Here is a 21250-nt window from a genome sequence, read left to right as displayed (position 1 = left end):
CAAGAGACAGGGAAAGAAAGACTAAGTTCTCATGTCATAGTTTGAGCTCCTGAACCAACACAACTGCTTTTTTCTTAAGCCATTTTGACTTGGTGTCTCTCACTTGTGTATGAAAGCATACTAACGTAGAAAGCTCTCAGGTTTCCTCAAGTTCTAGATTAAATAGCTTTTTTCTTTCAAACATTCTTTGTGTAGTATGGTGTCTAGGCCCTTTGACATCCTCCTGATATATTTCTGAATATATGTGCTTCAAAATGTAGGGCTTTGCTATTTTGCAGGAAGTCAGGAGAGGCAGAGTTTGATCTGGAGGCAAAAATATTTCACAATCACCTTCTAAGCTGTTGAACAGAGCACCTGGCTTTTTCACCTCATTCTTAGGCCACTGATCAGCTTCCAGCTTCACAGGACATAGTTCAGGAAAATTGTCGAGATGCCTAAAGAACTGGATGTCTGTATATATTTAAGAACTGCAGTTTTTAGTATTTAAGATGTGTTTTGGGAAATAAACCGGGAAATATAAGACTGTCGGGGGGATAATTGAATTAACCAATAAAATATATGCTGATTAGTCAAGGTGAGCTTGGTAATTACAGACGTTTTTCATTCATTCAAAAACATTTGAAGTGATATTTTCTACCATTTGACGTCACTCAGAATAGAACTTTTATTTCCTAAATTGTATTTCTGCTCCCTATCTTCCACTCCCTCCCATGTCCAGCAAAACAAGTATTTTTTGAGCCAGCTGATCCATCTTTCTACTTGTAGGTGACCTCGAGAATTAAGCAGTGATGTCTTGAAGATTAAAGCAGTGATGTCTTGAAGCCTAAAACCCAAACCAGCAGTCTGTTGCTCTGATAGTCAGCAAGGGCCATTAGGCTGCTATTTTAAGTTAGTTCATTGCTGAATGATGTTCAGCTGAGACCTGGAGTAAGAAGATGAAGACTCATAGTTATCTAGGTAAAATGAACACAAGAATTTTGGCATGTAAAACTGTGTGGATTAAAGTTCAAAGTACGTACTAAGTAAAATTTATGGAGGAATAAAAGTAGCAGTTTTCAGATCTTTTATTCTGCAACTTTGAAGGATTTCTTTGATGGTCTCATGTATGTCATCACCTCTGAAGAGTGCAACATATGTGCATGCACACACACAACTCATCTTTCTATCTCTATCTCCTGTTGTCGACTGGAAAACCAGATGAATGGAGTGCAGAGGGAAGAGAGCCAGCTTGTTGTTTGGAATTTCCAAGATCAGCATATCTGAAGATGCTTTATTTATGAAACACACGCTTCTTTATTTTTTTGATGTAGTAACAACAAAGTTCACAGATGGCGTCAAAGGAAACGCTAGCAAAGGGTCAAGAATGCTGAAGAAAACCACCCAAATTTGAGCAAAGGCCTCATGGCACAGTTTAGACTTCAGCTGCAGCTGCACCTTCACGGACCGGCCAATGATCCTGACTTTCATGTTACAAACTTAGGCCACCAAGCTTGCAATATCCCTCCTTACATCTAGGGACCCACCTGTGCATGTGCTCAGGTCCACCTCATTTCCTTCAGTCCCTCATGAATTTGGGTCGCTTCTACTGGGCATTGTTCTAATAGTCATCCTCTTGACCTTCTATTTTTAAATGTTTCTTCTCACTGCTTCTCAGCAGCCATACGTATGCCCGAGACAACAACAAATGAATAATCAGTCAAAAGAAGTACTCGACCTTGGGACTGCTTTTGGCTACTAGTTATTAAAACTTTCTCAATATAGCCCGAGCTGCTGGAAAGAATATTCTGTATTACTCTCTCTGCTTCCTTATCTTCCACTCATGTTGGCGTTCTGCTCCATTAAGGTACTGACACGACTCTGGCAAATATCACTAATTCTAACTTTCAGTCCATATTTATGTGACCTCTAACTGCATTTGACACAGCTGATAAGTTTCTTCTGGAAACGTTCATACCCCTAGGCTTCTTTGACGGTGTTTTCCCTGTTCCTGTCACTTCTTCCGGGTCACATTTATGTCTCTCTTCCCCTTCATGGTGTTTTGCGTGAGCGTCTTATCTTCGTCTTTTCTTGCTTCACTTTGCTGCTCATGAACGACAGAACCTATTTCCATTCATCCATCTACCATGATATACGCCAGTGGTTACATTCTCCTGTAGCTTCAGCTTTGTTAATAGATCTTTCCATTTGTTTGTTGCTTAAATGCAACATATGGCTCAAACTCAACCCATTTTCTTTTCCATACACTCTTTTCCTGAGCTACTTAAAAAGTGATATTATCATCTACCCAGTCACACAAATCAGAAAGCTGACAGGAACCTTCAGCTTAATTTCCTCTTTCCAGACCTAATAAGTGGTAGAGTTCTGTCACTTCCGTATGCCGATGTCTCTGATCACCGCTTCCTCTCAGTTAAGATTGCCATTGCTTCACGGGTTCACATCTCACCACGTATACCACAGTGCCCTCCTGACTCCAGCCACCCTCCCATCTAACCCATCCGTAGCTGTTTCCAGGTAATCTTTCTGAACCTTACGGTTGATTGAATCACTCCCATCTTAAAATCCTTCCATGAGTCCCTCATTCAGTTCAGTTCAGTCGCTCAGTCGTGTCCGACTCTCCGCGACCCCATGAATCACAGCACGCCAGGCCTCCCTGTCCATCACCAACTCCCGGAGTACACTCAAACTCATGTCCACAGAGTCGGTGATGCCATCCAGCCATCTTATTCTCTGTCGTCCCCTTCTCCTCCCGCCACCAACCTTTCCCAGCATCAGAGTCTTTTCCAGAGAGTCAACTCGTCACATGAGGTGGCCAAAGTATTGCAGTTTCAGCTTTAGCATCAGTCCTTCCAATGAACACCCAGGATTGAGAGCAAATAACTCCTTGGCAAGTCATAGAAGGCCCTATGTCTTGATTCTCTTTCTTATTCCAAACTTCTCTCCTCAAGTCAAATCCCAGGCCCCTCTTGCTCTCATGCTTTTTATGCTGCTAGCAAGCCCCTTACTTCTATTTGCCCTCTTGAATGCCTTTTCATTCTCTGTCATCTTCCTGGCTGGCACCTACTCATTTTTTTTTTTTTTTTAAAGATCTACCTCCAGCAATAGCTTCTTAAAAATGAAAACAAACTCAAAATAATCTCTAAACCCTTCCCCTGGAAACTGCAGTTCTCTGAGAGATAGCATGGATATCACTTGGGGACTTGTTAGAAACACAGGGTCTCAGGCCCCACCCCAGGCCTACTGAACCAGAGTCTACATTTTTAACAAGATTTTCAGGCAATCTGATGCACATTAAAGTTGGAGAAGCCCTGGGTAGGGTAGGAAGAAGTTGCTCTTCTCGTTTCCCTTATCTCGTGCCTATTATATGCCAGGTATTAGGAATTTTCTAATTTAATTCTTACAATACCTTCTAGAAATAGATGTTACCATCCACAGCTTAGAGATAAGAAGTTAAAAGGTGCTCAGGATACAGCCCAGTCACACAGCTATTCTCAGCCTTGGGGTTTTTAACTTAGTTTGGTCTGGATGTATAGTCTGGCTCTTTGCTCATTTGAGCCACTCCTAATTACAATGGAATTTAAGTTGTTTTCATGCGTGTCTACATCTATCAGAAGGATTTTAGAAGCATAATACATGTTGGTTGAATAGCTGATGCCATTAAAGTTATGCAAGATGTGCTGCCTTTGTGAAGCTGTTGATAGGGAAGGTGTGGGAGACTCTGCACAAGAATTACTTCACCTACCATTTTCTATGGACCATTTTTCTGATGCTTGTCTTTGGCAGTCAAACAAAGAAAAGGGTTAATATTTGTATTTTTTCCATCCACATGGTATGACACATTTCCAGCTTGGAACTGTCACAGTGAATGGCAGTCTGTGTCATGTGAACAGGTATCCTGATCAACCTTCAGCAATTCTCTGCTCTGGTTAAAAGCAACATTGTAAACACCCAACAGTCATGGGCTTCAGAAGGGGCTGTGGTTAAGTCTCACATTCCTGTCCCTCTTGAGACCACAAGAGGAACAAGAGCAAATGACAACAGACGGAGGAAGGCCTTGCAACTGGTTTCCTGGGAAGAGGGCGTGAACACCAGTCAAGGTCAAATCTCGCTGCCTGACTGTACCTTCCACCTCAGGGTCAGGGAGCTATAGTCTGGAACACATATATTTTTGTCTGTGCATTATTTCTCCCAAAGTTTAATGAAATTCTATTTGAAGAGTTTCTACACTGTTTCCTTTAGTGAAAAGAAAAGGTCTTTTATTCATAAGCCAGAATGAGATACACTAATCATTCAGAGGGAGTCTAGGCACTGGACAGGAGAGAGGCAGTGAATCCTGAGCTGGAGATCCAGAGAAATCAGACGGGTAACAACCTGGCTGATGCTGGAGTCAGGACAAGTTGAGTGACCCTCCGACTTCAGGGTTTAACACTCATTGGCCATCCATAGGTCTTGCCTTTGCCAAGGTTACTGATGTTTCAACTGGAAAAATTACTATGAAGGGGCTTCCCTTGTGGCTCAGATGGGAAAGCATCTGCCTACAATGTGGGAGACCTGGGTTCGATCCCTGGGTCGGAAGATCCTCTGGAGAAGGAAATGGCAACCCACTCAAGTACTCTTGCCTGGAAAATCCCATGGATGGAGGAGCCGGGTAGGCTACAGTCCATGGGGTACTGATGTTTAACTGGAAAAATTACTATACAGAAATAGAATATCAAATGGCTGAGGGTGGGGGTATGAGAGGAAATGGAAGGAGAGAGAATTGTTGGGGAGATCCTAGAAATGATAGCATGAAATCCAGTTCCTTTTTGTGACTTCTATTAAACATCTGAGAGTAAAAAAACAAAAAAACAAATTAACCCCTGAATTGACTTTGCACGTCAGATGTCTTAATCCACTCTACTGCTCCACATTGCTTTCTCAGACACATGTAATAGACCCTGTTTTGGACTAAATATTTGTGTCTCTCACACATTCATATGCTGAATCTCTAACTTGAAATATGATGGTATTAGAAAGTGGGGACTGAGGGAGATGGTCAGGTTTAGATGAGATTATGAGGGTTAGATGTAAACTAATAACTCAGTTGGTTGGTAAAGAATACACCTGTAATGCAGGAGACCCCGGTTCAACTCCTGGGTCTGGAAGATCCCCTGGAGAAGGGATAGGCTACCCACTACAGTATTCCTGGGCTTCCCTTGTGGCTCAGCTGATAAAGAATCTGCCTGCAATGAGGGAGACCTGGGTTTGATCCCTGGGTTGGGAAGGTTCCCCTGGAGAAGGGAAAGGCTATCACTCACTCTGGCCTGGAGAATTCCATGGACTATACGGTCCATGAGGTTGCAAAGATCTTCATGGCAAATAGATGGAGACACAGTGGAAACGGTGACACGCTTTATTTTGGGGGGCTCCAAAATCACTGCAGATGGTAACTGCAGCAATGAAATTAAAAGACGCTTACTCCTTGGAAGGAAAGTTATGACCAACCTGGACAGCATATTAAAAAGCAGAGACATTAGTTTGCCAACCAAGGTACATCTAGTCAAGGCTATGGTTTTTTCAGTGGTAATGTATGGATATGAGAGTTGGACTATAAAGAAAGCTGAGCACCGAAGAATTGATGCTTTTGAACTGTGGTGTTGGAGAAGACTCTTGAGAGTCCCTTGGACTCCAAGGAGATCCAACCAGTCCATCCTAAAGGAAATCAGTCCTAAATGTTCATTGGAAGGACTGATGTTGAAGCTGAAACTCCAATACTTTGGCCCCTTGATGTGAAGAGCTGACTCATTTGAAAAGCCCCTGATGCTGGGAAAGACTGAAGGCGGGAGGAGAAGGGGACGACAGAGGATGAGATGGCTGGATGGCATCACCGAGTCGATGGACATGAGTTTGGGTGAACTCTGGGAGTTGGTGATGGACAGGGAGGCTCGGTGTGCTGCAGTCCACAGGGTCACAAAGAGTCAGACATGACTGAGCGACTGAACTGAACTGATGAGGGTTAGAGCCCCACGATGGGACTGGTATCTTTATGAGCAGAAGGAGACACCACAGCTTCCTCTCTCAGCCTTGTGAGGACATAGCAAGAAGGCAGCCATTTGTAAACCAGGAAGAGGGCTCTCACCAAAATGCTGATTCTGCCAGCAGCTTGATCTTGAATCTATGAGAAATACTATTACATTTCTGTTATTTAAGCCACCCACTCTGTGGTATTTTGTTCCAGCAGCTCAAACTAAGACAAACCTCTTCAGTGGTTTTGAATACTTTTGTAACAATAAGAAGACAATTTGCTATGCAGTTGATAGGCATTATTGTGGGTACTTTCTTTCTCACCGTGTTTTGAAATTTGAACATGACAGTCTCCGGAGGAGTGACTAGATCTCCAAGTAAGTCTTTCATTAAGTGAGGTTTCCCCCTTCCTCCAGCTTTCTTTCTGATCATAAAGTTCAGCATTAAAGCTTCACAGAAGGCAGTTGACCAACGAAGACATCCAACAATGTGGAACACCTTAAGCGTCCAACCTCTGACCCTTTCTAGCAGAACGCCTCAATTAGCTTCAGCAAAGGCAGTGACTTCACTTGCCCTTGAACACATACTGCATGTTTTTTTCCCCTGTGCTTTTGTTCAAATCCTCCTTCCTACCCTGAACGTTGTTTCTGCCTCTCCTTTCTAACCATCCAATTTACTCTCAAATTTCAGAGGAAATGCCACCTCCTCCATCATGCCTTACTCCCCGATTCCAGCCCACATGAATGGCCTTCCCTGTGCCCTTATTCCATCAGTGGCCCTGTGTCTTAGCACTTAATCTCCTATAAACCATGCTAATAAAATTGATGTGGTGCTCCTGGCTAAATTTATCAAGTCAGGCTTGGCTGGGCTTACTTCTGGCCAGAGGAATGAAATGCCTTGGGATAACAATCCATCATATAGAGAAGAGTTGCATGTTATTTACAGATCTGAACCATGCAATTGAATGAACATACAGAAGAGAGGTGGAAGTACTACGATTCATGCAGAGATTAAGACTTCCTTCTAGAATAGGAGATTTCTTATATGAACCACCATGGTGCCCACACAGCATGGGTGTGTTGGTGGTAGCCATGTCTCAGTTGGAGATGGTTGAGTAGGTACAGGAAGATGAAGCCTGGGTAGGGTGATTGCAGGTTGCTTGCCTGCTAGGGCTTCACTTTCATGATAACTAGAGCTTATGGCTATCCTGAACAGAGATCTAAGTACTTTTGTCTTAAAGTGTCAGTTCTCCATTTATGTTGACTGCCTGGAGCATAGTGTTGAAAAGGATTTGAAAGTAGTCTCTCTGGGATCAGTGGAACAGAACACCACAATTAACCAGCAGTGAGGCCCTGGTCTATCTGGGGACCCTGACCTTGATGGCATAGAGTCAAAAATAAAAAAAAAAAAAGGTCAAAATAGGCCTTTGCACATAAAGATTTACAGTTTGACTACAGAAATAATGAATTTATAATATAATTTGTTAACAAAATATTAGACTGCTACATTGTATAATAGAAATGATTTTAAGGTAACATTTAGAGCTCTAAAATGTATGGCACAATATCTAAGTTGGACTATAGAGAAAGCTGAGCACTGAAGAATTGATGCTTTTGAACTGTGGTGTTGGAGAAGACTCTTGAGAGTCTCTTGGACTGCAAGGAGATCCAACCAGTCCATCCTAAAGAAAATCAATCCTGCATGTTCATGGAAGGACTGATGTTGAAGCTGAAACTCCAATACTTTGGCCACCTGATGTGAAGAACTGACTCATTTGAAAAAACTCTGATCCTGGGAAAGATTGAAGGCAGGAGGAGAAGGGGATGACAGAGGATGAGATGGTTGGATGGCATCACCGACTCGATGGACATGGGTTTGAGCAAGCTCCAGGAGTTGGTGATGGACAGGGAGGCCTGGTGTGCTGCAGTCCATGGGGTCGCAAAGTGTCAGACACGACTGAACTGAACTGAACTAAGTACATTTAAGGGGAAAAGTAGATAAATGTGGACTGAAAAGGACAGAAAAAATTATGCAGAGGAGGAGAGCCTAAGCTGAACCTCCTCAGAAAAATGATCAGGATGGGGAAGGGGGTAGAAACTATGCTCCCCCAAAAGTGAGAGTGGCATTTGACAAAAGGAGTAGGAAAAGCAGTAGTGCCTCAGTGGAGGAACTGCGTGTGGGAGTGACAGGAAAGTATGCCATGAAGAAGGGGGTGCGATTCGATAAGCGACAGGGCAAGGGGACTTTGCTTCTTTTAATAATTGGAAATTAATTCTACTGTTCCGGTGCCCCAGCCTTATGCAAGTGGGTGAGAAAGGCAGGGCCACAGATTTCCTTGTCCTTCGTCTTTGAGGTGCTGTGCTGTCTGTAGAGGCTCCGTTCATGCAAAACAAGGGCACAAACACATGGAGAGAATGTGTGGTTGCTCTTATGCATCTGGGTGAGCCCGGGAAAAATGTTTCTCTGGTAGGAGCTTGGGCAGAAAAACCTACAAGGAGTGGGTAGGAGATGGAGCAAGCAGAGTGCTCCTTTGGCAACCTGGAAGGAAGAAGCATGAAGCCTCTCAGAGGGCTTTTATCCTAAAAACTTAGATCTTGTCATTTCCATAGACTGGGCATGATGGAGATGCCAACAGGGACACATGACCTATGTTTTCATATGGGAATTCTGAGATTCAGAAGATGTAAATGTGCCATGGATTATAGAGTTTGTTACAGGAGAGTCCTCAAGTAGAGGTTTTGGTTCAAACACATTGAAATGTGTACTGCATCTTGTCTCTCCGTGTTTTATCAATAGGCAGGCAGTTTATGTAGGTAGTTAAAAGCATGGACTCTGGAGCCAGTCCATCCTAAAGGAGATCAGTCCTGGGTGTTCATTGGAAGGACTGATGTTGAAGCTGAAACTCCAATACTTTGGCCACCTGATGCGAAGGGCTGACTCATTTGAAAAGACCCTGATGCTGGGAAAGATTGAGGGCAGGAGGAGAAGGGGACAATAGGATGAGATGGTTGGATGGCATCACCAACTCAATTGACCTGGGTTTGGGTGGACTCCGGGAGTTGGTGATGGACAGGGAGGCCTGGCATGCTGCAGTCCGTGGGGTCGCAAAGTTGGACATGACTGAGCGACTGAACTGAACTGAACTGGAGCCAGAATGCCTGGATGTGAATCTGGTCTCTCCTGTGCGAGATACCTATTGAGTGCCTCTGTTCCATCTGTAAATGGCAGTATTTACAGGGTTGCTGTAAAGCTTAAAATGGAAAATACTCAGAATAGAGCTTCACGCATAGTAAGCACTGGAGGGTTAGTTATTATTTGTGGTTGGAAAAGGTGAAGGAAGAAAGGAAAGGGCATGATTATATGCTTGCACATTGCATCTTTGAAACTGACTGTTCTTAGATTGGAAACCGTATCATTAAACATTCCGAAAACAGTCTCAAGTCTGAAAATTCTCTAATTGTACACGTTGCGCTATTTAATTTGTGTCTAAGATATGTGAAGAATTCAGAGATGGAAATAAGAAAACTCTTTTAATTTCATTCACTGGTAAAGTCAAAGCTTCATAATAGCCAGAAAATAAAGGAAAGAAATACTACATGTCTCAAAATCTGGAAACATGGATGTTTGTCCAGTTTTTCACTTTCAAATGAATGCTAATGGTAACAGACCTGCTTTTAGGAAAAACTACAGAAAGGAACTAACGCTTATTTCAAATTAATGTTAATAACTCTTATACTTCAGGAAAGTAGAAACATTATAGTTCATTGCCCAGTTCAATTACCTAATATGAGGTAAGTCCTAACTGGAAAGATAGTCATTTGTCAGCAATAAGGGATCTTAAAAGTATGTCATAAATCTATCAGAAAAAAAGAGCCTATTTCTTTATGCCTTACATGAGAAAAAATTCTAGCTGGGTAAAAATTTCCTTTGCCAAAAACTAAGACAAATTGGAAAGGCTACCATTTTAGGATAAACCAGTTAGAGGCTTTCAAGATCAGGAACATAGTTTCAAATTGATTCTCTGCCTCCAGATGGATTTATGGTATGTAATGTTTTAATATAATCTTTAACTATAGATTACTCTTAGCAGGTGATATTTTTAAATAAAATTAACAGCATTTTCTATTCTAGCAATTCAATCACATATACCTTGTTTTTGTAAATGTGATCCTCTTGTTTTGTTGAGGAGAAACAGGAAAAGGATTCCCAAATAATTTAAGGAGCAAGCTCAAGGCATCTTGCCAATTTGCCATTCATGCAAAATTGGGTTCCTTTAGGTCTTGTGCTTGGCTTGGCAAACACCAGGACAGTGACCAACAGAGCCAGCTGTCTAAACATTTATAACCATTCTCAGGCTCTGACAAGTTCTGATCAGGCTAGGGGAATCTTGCTGACACCGCTTATGTGTCGTGTGCAACATGTAAGAAACTTGGGCCACATCTTCTTTTCTGTGGACACTCTCTCAAAGGTAGCCACAGCCACACACAGAGATGAGACAGCTTAGAGTCTTGCTCTGTTCCCAGCATTAGTAGCTTTCTTTTCGTTGTTCTCCAGAGCCAGTGCCTAGCTCCTGCAGCAGTTGGGCAGCTGATCATATTTCTTCTTTGGTTTCCTTTCCCTTTTCTTCTGATCTGGTCCCTGTTCTCCATCCTGAACACTTTTTCTGAGGGAATTAAGTCCTTTGGGTTGTGTTACAAAATTAATCTATTGGAAGACTCTCCAAAATATACACACACAAATTACATCATTCTTTTTGCTTTAATTTTCACCTTTAGAATTTAAAATTGACGAGCTGTAAATCATTTGTGGGAGAAATTTAAATAACACTTTTTTATCGGAGGGTAAGTGCTTTACAATGTCGGTTTCTGAAATACAACAGCATGAACCAGTCATAATTATATCTATCTATCTATCTGTATATATCCCCTCCCTTGTGAGCCTCCCTCCCGCCTCCTAGCCAACCCTCTAGGTAATCACAGCTCCAGGCTGGGCTCCTTGTGTTAAATAAAACTTTTTTTTAAAAATATCTTTGGAAGTACAAGGTAACTTTTAAGAAGATAACTTTTTAAGGGAGAGAATATCAAGGAACAAGATGGAATCACAAAGACAAAATAAAAGGTCATTAAATATACCACCATTAAACGGCAGCACTTGAGCTCCCAAGTGTGGTTTTCATGTACATCATGGTTCAGATGATGTCATCCAATCACAAAAGCCACAGACTAAAAACCTGATGTAATCTATTTAAGCAACTAGGAAGTATATATCTTTCCCACGTACCACTGGGCATTACATTTGCACTGTACGTCAGAAAGAGAAAAACATACCCTATATTAATACATGTATGAGGGATCTAGAGAAACAGGACAGAGGAGCCTAGTCCCAGGGCAGGAATAGAGACGCAGACGCAGAGAACGAATATGTGGACACAGCAGGAGAAGGAAAGGGAGGGTGGAACTTGTAGGTTAGGCTTGACATAAAGAGACGGCCATGCGTAAAATAGATAGCTAGTGGGAATCTGCAATACAGCACAGGGAGCTCAGCTCGGTGCTCTGTGATGACCTAGAGGGGTGGGATGTGGGTGGGTGGGGGAATATGAATACACATAGCTGATTATAGCTGATTCACTCTGTTGTACAGCAGAAGCTAACACAACACTGTAAAGCAATGATATGCCAATTAAAAAAAAAAAAAGAGACTTTGTAGGACTGTTGACTTTAGATAACAACCAAAGATCCAAGCAAACAAAAAACAAATAAAAGAGCAAACACTGTTGCTTTGCCAACCAGTTCTGTTTAGTTAAAATGGTCCAATCTGTGCAAATGTGGCTTTAGGTATGTCACATACTTTCCCCCGGTAGAGTCATTATAAGAAAGCTATCCATGACCCTGCCACAGCTGTTTAACTGGGTTTTTGTATAAGGTACAGACAGAGTTCAGCCCTGAAGAGCTTGATGCACACAATGGTGATTCAGAGTTGAGGGTAGACTGAGAGAATGAAAACAAGAGCTGGCGATCTGAGTCACTGTGCCAATGTGGTATATGGGATAATTTGGGCTGCTCTACCAAGGCCAGGGGCTTCCTGGCTGGCTCAGATGGTAAAGAATCTGCCTGTAATGCAGGAGACCTGGGTTCGATTCCTGGGAAAGATCTGCTGGAGAAGGAAATGGCTACCCACTCCAGTACTCTCGCCTGGAAAATCTCATGGAAAGAGGACCCTGGCGGGCTACAGTCCATGGGGTCACAAAGAGTTGGACATGACTAAGTGATATCACAATACCAAGGTCAACCTGAGGCAGCGCTCTGGGGAAGTCGTCTGAAGTGGCTGTGTTTATTTTCAAAATCCCTTCTTCTTCTCCTGAAGAAGAATATGCTCCCTCCTGTCTCACAGAGCTGTTAACTGAACCCTGTGTGCAATTAGGCTGTGATTAAGGTGTCAGTGGATGATGGCTTATAAGTCCCAGTGCCATTTATCTCATCATATTTCACCTGACAATGGGAAAAATCTTCCTCCTTTTTGTGAGGGAGAAAACCAGTGAATCAGCAACCAAAAAAGTCTGTTGTACACCTGCTAGGTGCCTGACCCTGTGAGCGACGCCTCTGGTGGCTACATAGAAGTGCAAGGTATGGCTTTGCCCTCCTGGGACTTGCAACTGAGATGTGGAAAAAACACGCCAGCAAAACTATAACTCATGGGGCAGAGCCCTGTGAGAAAAATGTAAACTACACTATGCAGCCCATAAGTGCCAAAGGAGTGGTGACTACATGATGGGTTCCCACAGCTGTGTAATGGGATGGGATCAAAATAGGGATCAACTGATTATCATCGCAGAGGAAGGGAAAAAAAAAGAAAACTACAGGGAGTGTAATAATTGCCTATTTTGTCATTATTAAACTTTCGGTAGGATTCTTTTTCCCCTCTTTTTCTTTTAAAATAAGAGTTTTAAAAACTACCTTGACAGATTAAACTGATGTGAGCATTTGAACGTGGAAGAAAAGGAATAAGAGCCTTTGGGGTTAAAATGTCAATATGAAATGTATTCAATAAAGAAGATTCTTTTATGAAAGGCTTCTAAAGTTGTCTTACATTTCTTAAATCAATCTGTAGCACATAATCAGTAAAACCGTATCATTTAAACAGAAAAATCATAACTTAGAAACTCACCCTTGTGCAGCTGTATCCTATTATGGGCTGTAACTTAACACATGAGTTTCAGAAGTTGTTAAAGTTGAGCTCAGGCTAACAAATCTTAACTGTTAAAAAAAAAAAGCCTACGGTGAGATGAGACGGCAGACCATGAGGAGGCGCCAGACTTGATCACAGGATTGGTGTCAATCAATATTCTTTTTGATCTGTTAAATCTTATCTATATATTAAGAAATATATGTATCAAGACAGATGTTGCCATTAAGTGATCAAGAAGCCTCTTCCATTTTTTTTCCATTTTGAAAAAATTTCCTCTGGCACTATTAGTATTTAAACTCTGCCAAATGTATCTTTCCTGAAAAAAGGAGAAGAGAACAGTGCTTATGCCACAGATAGCTGAACTGAAATCTGCGTTTTTCTCTTGAAATAAGTCAAAATAAAAATAGTTGTACCCTACAATAAAGTAAAAGTAGCATTTGACTAGGCTTCTTCAGTAGAACAGGCATCCACAGTTTAGATGCTAAAATTATCAGGGTTCAAATTATTGTAATTAGATGTAGTCATTAATCCAAAATGAGCTAGCAAGAAGTAGAGGTTTTTGTTTTGTGTGTTTTAACCATGCTCTTTCCAGCACACTTTCTGTGGTGGAATGCAACGCAATACGTGGAGGGATTTTACTGCACAAGTGCCTTCATCTCTTACTTCCTACTCCGTTCCTTTATGTGAAATGCAGAAACCATAAATGTATCATCAAATTTATAGATTTCAGATAACTATGCTAAAAAGCATGGGGTGGGGAAAATACTTGACTCTTGAGACTTTTTCCTCTCTTGCATTCTATACAGCCAGAATCACGATTACTAAGACATTTTTAACAGGTCTATAGTCTGGTCCAATTTTTACAAAGGGTAAAAATTTACTTTTTGAAGTATTCACCTAACAGGGATAAACATAAGCTTTCATACAGAAAAGTGTCTCCTCAAATGGAAGAGTTAACAAACTTCAAATATGTGACAAATTTTTCTTCTCATTGTGCAATATTTAGTAAAGGTTCCACCTAATTTGTTTTCCTTGCAAAATTTTGGGGAATATTAGTGAAATCTAACACATTACTTTATAAATCAGTGCTAGAAACCAACACATTCTCAGGGCTTCAGTGACAACTAAGCTAGTTTGTAACTATCTGTTTGAGAAAGTTTGTCATAATTTTGGCTTTGTTTAGTGAAAGTGGTTTCCCCCTATAGGCATGTTTACAACTCTTGTATCTTGCCTGAATGAGCAAAAGGATTCTTGCTGTAAAAAAGCTGTAATTCTCCCGGACTTAATATCAGGAAGTGTACCTTCAACAGATGTCAATACAATCTTTTCCCCAAGACAACATGATGCCCCATGCTTTCAGAACTAATCTAGGATCCCTGTTAACTCCAACAGCTCCCTGTTGCCTACACTTGCGTGTGACTCCACCTGCCTTTTCAGCCTTGTCTCCACGTTCCCTGATGCGTTGTTCTTGTATAGCCCGATCTGCCTTTCGGCAAACTGTTCTCTCTCCTCAAAAACTCCCTTCCCCTCTCACTCTCCGTCACACTGCCATGCAGATAAGCTTATTTAATGGACTCTCTCCAAACACCCAGAAAGGTCCATCTCAGTCCCACCTCTGTTTTCCTGACACACTGCCACGACAGCACAGACGACGTGGCAATAGAACTCTTCTGAGAGGCACTGTCTTGTATCAGTTAAAGGTGAGAAGTTGGAATACAGAATTTGAATCCTGGCTGTATCATTTCATTAGGTGTGGCCTTGAGCAGGTCACCTTAAGCTCCAGAAACTTTACTTCTCTCACCATAAATCACAATAGTAACCTACATTATTGAAATGCTGTGAAGAATAAACATTCTTAGCATAGTGTCTTAATCACAGGATGAGGACTTGACATCCTTGCATTACTAATGATGCATGAAGAAAGAGCCCAAAGATGGCAGATAAGCTTGTGATGCTTTTGCAATTTGAAGAGTTAACAGGATAGGATCTGAACGTGAAGACATCTTGAAATCAGGGGGTGGTGGTTTCCTTTGAGCAAGCATGTGAGAATCTGTTCAACTATGGCCAACAGGTAGTAAGCTTACACACAAACTCTCAAGAAAGCTGAGGAGGGCTGCTTTCAGGATAGCTCATCTTTGGTTGTGACGCATGACACAAGAGAAGAAACTGGATGTTGCACAAAGCCCAGAATGGAAGGCAACATGGACACACGCCTCACTTCCTCTGCCAAGGAGATTCTGTTGGGTGGTGCAGACTCCTGGAGATACCTGTTACAAAGTGGAGACATTCAGGCAGTGGAGAACAGTCCCGTGTCAGCTTAGAGGACCAAATTACAAACTGAGAGCCCACCTCATTTAAAATTTCTTTCCATTATTTTTCATTTGAAACTTGAAATAGAGAAAAGGGGGAAAATGTCATGGAATTCATTTCCTTTCAGGAAAGAAAATAAACAAATTACAACTTTTGTCAGATGAACACCTTGTCTAAAACAAACTAGAGATTTAATGCAATACAAAATGCCACGTGGAGGACTTCCTTGGCTGAGAAAAGCATTCATATTTTATTTCCTTAAATGAATGTAACTATCCCCATGTGCATTGGTCTCAGACCAGAAAACTCTCTGGGTACTTTTCCTGACCAACTTGAAGAGAAAATTCAATTTACTATTGCTTATTTTTATACAAATTGAAAGCCAAGTGAGGGCAACAAATTAATCAAATATATCTCTCTTGTATTCTACATTTCAGAAGAATAAAAAGAGAAAAAAAACTACTTTTGTATTTATAGAAGAGAAATTTAGAAAAACACTTTTAGAATGTTATTATTTTTCTATGCTTCTTTGTTTAACTGTGTATGGTTTCAAACATCATTGAACCGGCTTTTCATCTTGTAGGAAAACAAGGTAGTAATTTTCCTTAAGGAATTGGCAGTGATGTGCTGAAATGCTCAGTTCTTTCCTTCTGGCAAAAAAAGACTGGCCTGGGATGGGGGGAAAGGAGCCAGGAGTGACTAGAGGAGAGGAGGCTGCTTCGAACCTGCTATTCAAGGTTGACGGTGACTTTTTACAGGCCGTGTAAAGCAGGAGTGCAGTGGCAGCAACTTATGGGTGTGCCAAAGAAAATGAGTCCATGTGCTAAACCCTGGCATATGCATGGTAGGTTGCCAAGGCACGGCACAGGCCCTTGTGAAGTCTGCCTCAGCATGTAAGTGAACCTGTTCCCATTTATTCCATGAGGATGGTGAGTGGTTGGATGTTTCGATAACATAAAAATCCCTGGCACAGAAATCTGCCATTTGGCTTACTTTCATTTAGTCATTTTTCAGATCAGAAACACCTGAAGGGAGAGGCTCAGTGGTTAAAATTCACGCCCATTAAGCCATGCAAGCAGTCGCAGAGTGGCAGCCCATTCTAGGGCAAGCAGGCAATGCTCTCTGATTAAATTCAAGTTCCGTGTTAATAAACGAAATGTGTGACACTTCTTTGCCGCATAAAAGAGTTTCCACAGAGGCCTAGCTGACAGGACATAAGTTACGTTTTATCTTAGCCCTTTTCTATCTTATTTTCTCTGGTAAACCGTAAACAGCTGCCGGGATTTAGTTGGATTCAGAAAGTGGGCCACATAATTTCAGATGAAGTTTCTTAAATTCACAATGAACTCAGTGAAACATTTTACCTCTATTTCTTTTTACTGTTTCCACTCTCCAAACCCTCAACACAAGATCCCTGGTCCTCTACAATTTATCCAAAGTCTTAGGTCGAGAGCCCTTTTACCCTTCCGTAGTGAATTCAGTGCTATGGTCGGAGATATGCAGTCTTTCCTTGCCTCTTCACTTAAAAAAAACATGCCAAACCTGAATAGATTCCAGGCCAGACGGGAGGGGGTGGGGAGAGATCTTTGCTAGTTCTAACGCAGCTATTGACACATGCTTGAAAATAGTATTTAAAAGAAAGCAAGAAAATTAAGAAACCAAGAGAACAAGAGAGATTGAAGAAAGAAAAGAGAAATAGAAGATTTTTCACTCTATGCCTTAGACAGCAAATGCGTTACAACTTAATTTCTAGGAAGAAAATTTTACAGAATAAAATTGCCTAACATTTCTTCATCACACATATGAGAAATATAAACTAAAAGGACATCTGGAAACGAACATTATCCAGCAATCAGAAAGCAAAAATCCAAACCATTGATGTTTTGATGGAGACAAACATATGAGATTCCCCAAGAAGAAAGCTGTAACTTATTGAAGTTAAAAAAAAAAAAAAATTCCATATGCATTTTACCTTTTGGGCAGCTCCACAGCAAAGTTCTGTTTCAGAAGCCCTTTGTAATATGAACCCCACTGTAGATAAGATACAAGGCGAAGATAGTCTGTCTTGCAGCAGCAGGAAATCAAATTGGTTCCAGAAACAAAGTTACATGACAAATGGTTTAATAGTATTGCCAGAATTGGAAATCTTGATTGAATTATTTTTCATAATCATTAAAAAAAGATTTTGAAATAACTGTGCCATGCATAGTTGTTTAGTTTGTGTGTGTGTGTTGGGGGGGGGGATGTGTTGTTGCAGAGGTGGGAAGACATCTTATTTTACTGGCCTTTTAACTAAAGTGTTATCATTTGTTATCAAAATTTAAGAGCTCAGTGGTGATTTACTGTTAACTTTTGTTTGCAAGAAAACATTTCAAACACAGTACATTTTTAACATAACTAATACATGGCATGGAGGACTAAACAGGTTTAAAAGGGGATATATCCTATTATCGTCTTCAAGTTATTTTTTGTTTTAATCCTAGTACCAATCAACTTTGATTTATTTTAAAGAGCATCTGGAAAACTTCATCAAGTCTGAGGCGAGTCTTAGACTTTAGGACAGACTTCTAAACGGTTAGCAAGATGTATCAATGAAAAAAATAACCCAGCGACTGATACCCGTAGGTGAAATGAAATCATTCTCCTGACTGAAGTCAGGAACAAGTTAAATACCACTTAGACCACAGCACACGACTACAGAGATTTAGGAGAAAACATACTTAAATAAGATGTGACTAGACATTTAGGGCTATTTTCTAAAAAAGTAAAAAAAAAACAACCTTTTCCCCCTGCAGTACTTACAGTCTTTGAAGACTAGAGCAGGGTCTCTGTGAGGCAAGACTTGGGCAATGATGTGTCTCAGGGATTCCAAGGTTCTGTCCATCTTGGGTCTGCCTGTGCGAGCCTGCTGCACAGTGCCCTCATGCCTGGATTCTTGCAGTCCTGGTCTGAATTTGTGCAGCTCATTGATGCACAGGATTACCAAAGAATCTCTTTTAACATCTGCCAATCAGACATTTCCCAGAATCTAAAGACCCCTCAGGGGGCCCTCCTCCCAGGCTCACTTATCTTTGTTGTATGCTGAGCTAATTAGCTCTAAAGGCTGGCTGACAGGCGGGTTCCCATTGCTTCGTTCTGTTAAACACACCCACCTACAGGCTAGCCGGGGAAGCTCACTAATCATGCGAACAGCCTTCCTCTCCAACCAGATTTTGCCTGAATGGTGTGCAGCTTTCTGACTTCGGTATTTCTTTTGGTCATTCATCTTCTGATGTATTGTCTTCAAGTACATAGAATCAGGGAGATGATTTCTCAAGAAAGTTTCCTTGCTAGCAAAGGAATTTCCAGCTTAGAATCTGTATAATCTAAACTCTTCTTTGGTAAAGAAAAAGTGCTATGAAGGTTGTGGATGTAGCCAGGCTCTAGATCATGCTTTCAGTTTGAATTCAGGAGCATCTCTTTGGGAGCCAAGTGTTTAATTTTTTCATCCACCCAAAATTATAGTCACTTTTGATGGGCAGAGGCAAGTAAAGTTTCATAGTCTGTCTCTTGCCTTTACCTGGGAATATTTGTTTCCCTCTTTCTCCTTCGAGGCAAATCAGTCCCAAGATTGATTTTAGTGAATTCTGATATCATTCACTTCTCTTCAGGATTACTTTTTATACTAAAAATTCCAGGAGAAGTAAAAATATATGTTTCAAAGAATATAGGTGGTTACGAAAACATCTGAAGAAAACAAAGCAGCTTTTTCTATTGAGGTCCTACACTGCTCACAAAAGTATTAAATAGTCTTTTCACAGGAGACATGTCATAGCATTCCACTGCAGTAATAAGGTTTTACACCAGATATAAAACAACTGATTTCAGTGGCTGTGACCTACGTTACTTGAAGGATTATTGAGGACTTATTTACTTTTATTTAAAGTATTTTTCCAGGGTAGGCACAAGAGATTGCTTTCCAATTTTCAGTTTCCATAATTATGTTGTACCATATGATTAACTGAATCCAGTCCTTTAAAGACTATATAAAATGTTTTCCATGTGATCAGTTTCTTCAGCTAGTTGGTAGAAGGGGTGGGCTTAATAAAAGGAAACAGAAAGAATGAGGCTAGAATAGTAATTCCTATTATAAGGACTGTCACTTAGTAAATGCCCACAGGAATATGTATATCCCACAAGGGCTGCCCCAGAGTGCAAAGATATTATAAAGAAAATCAACTGAAAGAAGTCACATTTCACATTAAGACACAGGTGTACTTTACATGTGCTGTAATATGAAATCCTCAATGTCCTTGCCATCTAGCTTATAATTTAAGAGAAATTGGACGGCTTGTTGATTAAAGACTATTATATATTGATTGGACATGAAGTATAAATGAATGCATAATATTTTCAGTGTGATAACTGAATTGGAAACACTCCCATTGGAAGGATAACAACAACAAAAAGTACACAATTCTCAAAGAAGACTGATAATCTAAAAGAAAAATTAGAAATGATTAATGGTGGGATTTCAATCAATAATGGAGTTTTATGGGATTAAATTTAATTCTAGTATTACTTTAGATGTGTAAGGTGGTGGAAAGAACACTGAATTTGGTGTTAGTATGATCTGGGATTTGATTTTTGTTATCTATGTAACTTTGAGAAAGTCACTCATCTTCTCGGGACTTGGAAACCTCATCTAGAAAATTAGGGGTCTGTGCCAGACGCTATCCAACATCTGTGACTCTATGGCTACATTGCAAATGAGCACAAATATTAACATACATTTTCTAAACTTCTGGCAAGTCACAGATTTCCTAAAAGCTAGACTGTTTTCAAACAGATCACTTTTCCATAGTCAACTTCGTATCACTTCATCAATAAAAAGGGACACATATTCATAGGGTGAAATCAAAGGTACCATTAATGCTAACTAGAAGGAAGGGTAAGTCTTTATTAAAACCTGTCTTCAAACTCCAAAAGATTTTTCTAAAAAGGTAAAATATGAGAATCTGCTTGCTATTGTTTATCAGTTGCTAAGTTGTATCTGAGGCTTTGCAACCCAGTGAGTGTAGGCTGCCAGGCTCCTCTGTCCATGGGATTTCTCAGGCAAAAATACTGGAGTGGGTAGCCACTTACCTCTTCAGAGGATCTTCCTGACCCAAGGATCCATGGATTCTTCACCACTGAGCCACCTGAGAAGCCCGAACATCTGCTTGCTGCTGCTGCTGCTGCTAAGTCGCTTCAGTCGTGTCCGACTCTATGCGACCCCATAGACGGCAGCCGACAAGGCTCCGCCATCCCTGGGACTCTCCAGGCAAGAACACTGGAGTGGGTTGCCATTTCCTTCTCCAATGTGTGAAAGTGAAAAGTGAAAGTGAAGTTGCTCAGTCGTGTCCGACTAGTAGTGACCCCATGGACTGCAGCCCACCAGACTCCTCTGTCCATGCGATTTTCTAGGCAAGAGTACTGGAGTGGCTTGCCATTGCCTTCTCTGGAACATCTGCTTAGAGAACCCCAAAACAGTTTCGCAAAGACTATATAAAAAAAAATCATGACCCCTAATGGGTTCTATTTTAAGAAATAATATAAAACAAGGGAATTCTAGAAAGGTGGATATACAACATTCCAGTTGGATAGCATAGTTTCTTCTTTTTCATTAGGTCCAGTCTGAAGTCTTTGCATATTCCCTTTAAAGACCTCTCACTTTCCTTAAAGCACTATTGCTTTAAGTCTAGAAAAACAACTTGGTTTCTCACCATTCTCTCTC

The 21250-nt window shown here is 41.0% G+C and overlaps 1 protein-coding gene across 1 annotated transcript in view; it reads right to left on the bottom strand.

Moving 5' to 3' along the window:
- The window catches only part of LIX1 (limb and CNS expressed 1), a 54805-nt gene extending 36001 nt beyond the window's left edge, over positions 1–18804 (bottom strand). Inside the window, exon 1 of the mRNA XM_055430946.2 lies at positions 18298–18804. Coding sequence (XP_055286921.1) covers positions 18298–18379 — 82 coding nt within the window. The 5' untranslated portion in view covers positions 18380–18804. The remainder of the gene's footprint in view (positions 1–18297) is intronic.
- Between the last annotated feature and the right edge of the window lie 2446 nt (positions 18805–21250).

Source organism: Moschus berezovskii, chromosome 8 (genome assembly GCF_049115385.1).
Source record: "Moschus berezovskii isolate FMDL1 chromosome 8, NW_MosBer_1.0, whole genome shotgun sequence".
NCBI lineage: Eukaryota > Metazoa > Chordata > Mammalia > Artiodactyla > Moschidae > Moschus > Moschus berezovskii.
Note: the sequence above shows the minus strand (reverse complement) of the source record. Positions and strands in the feature narration are given on the sequence as shown.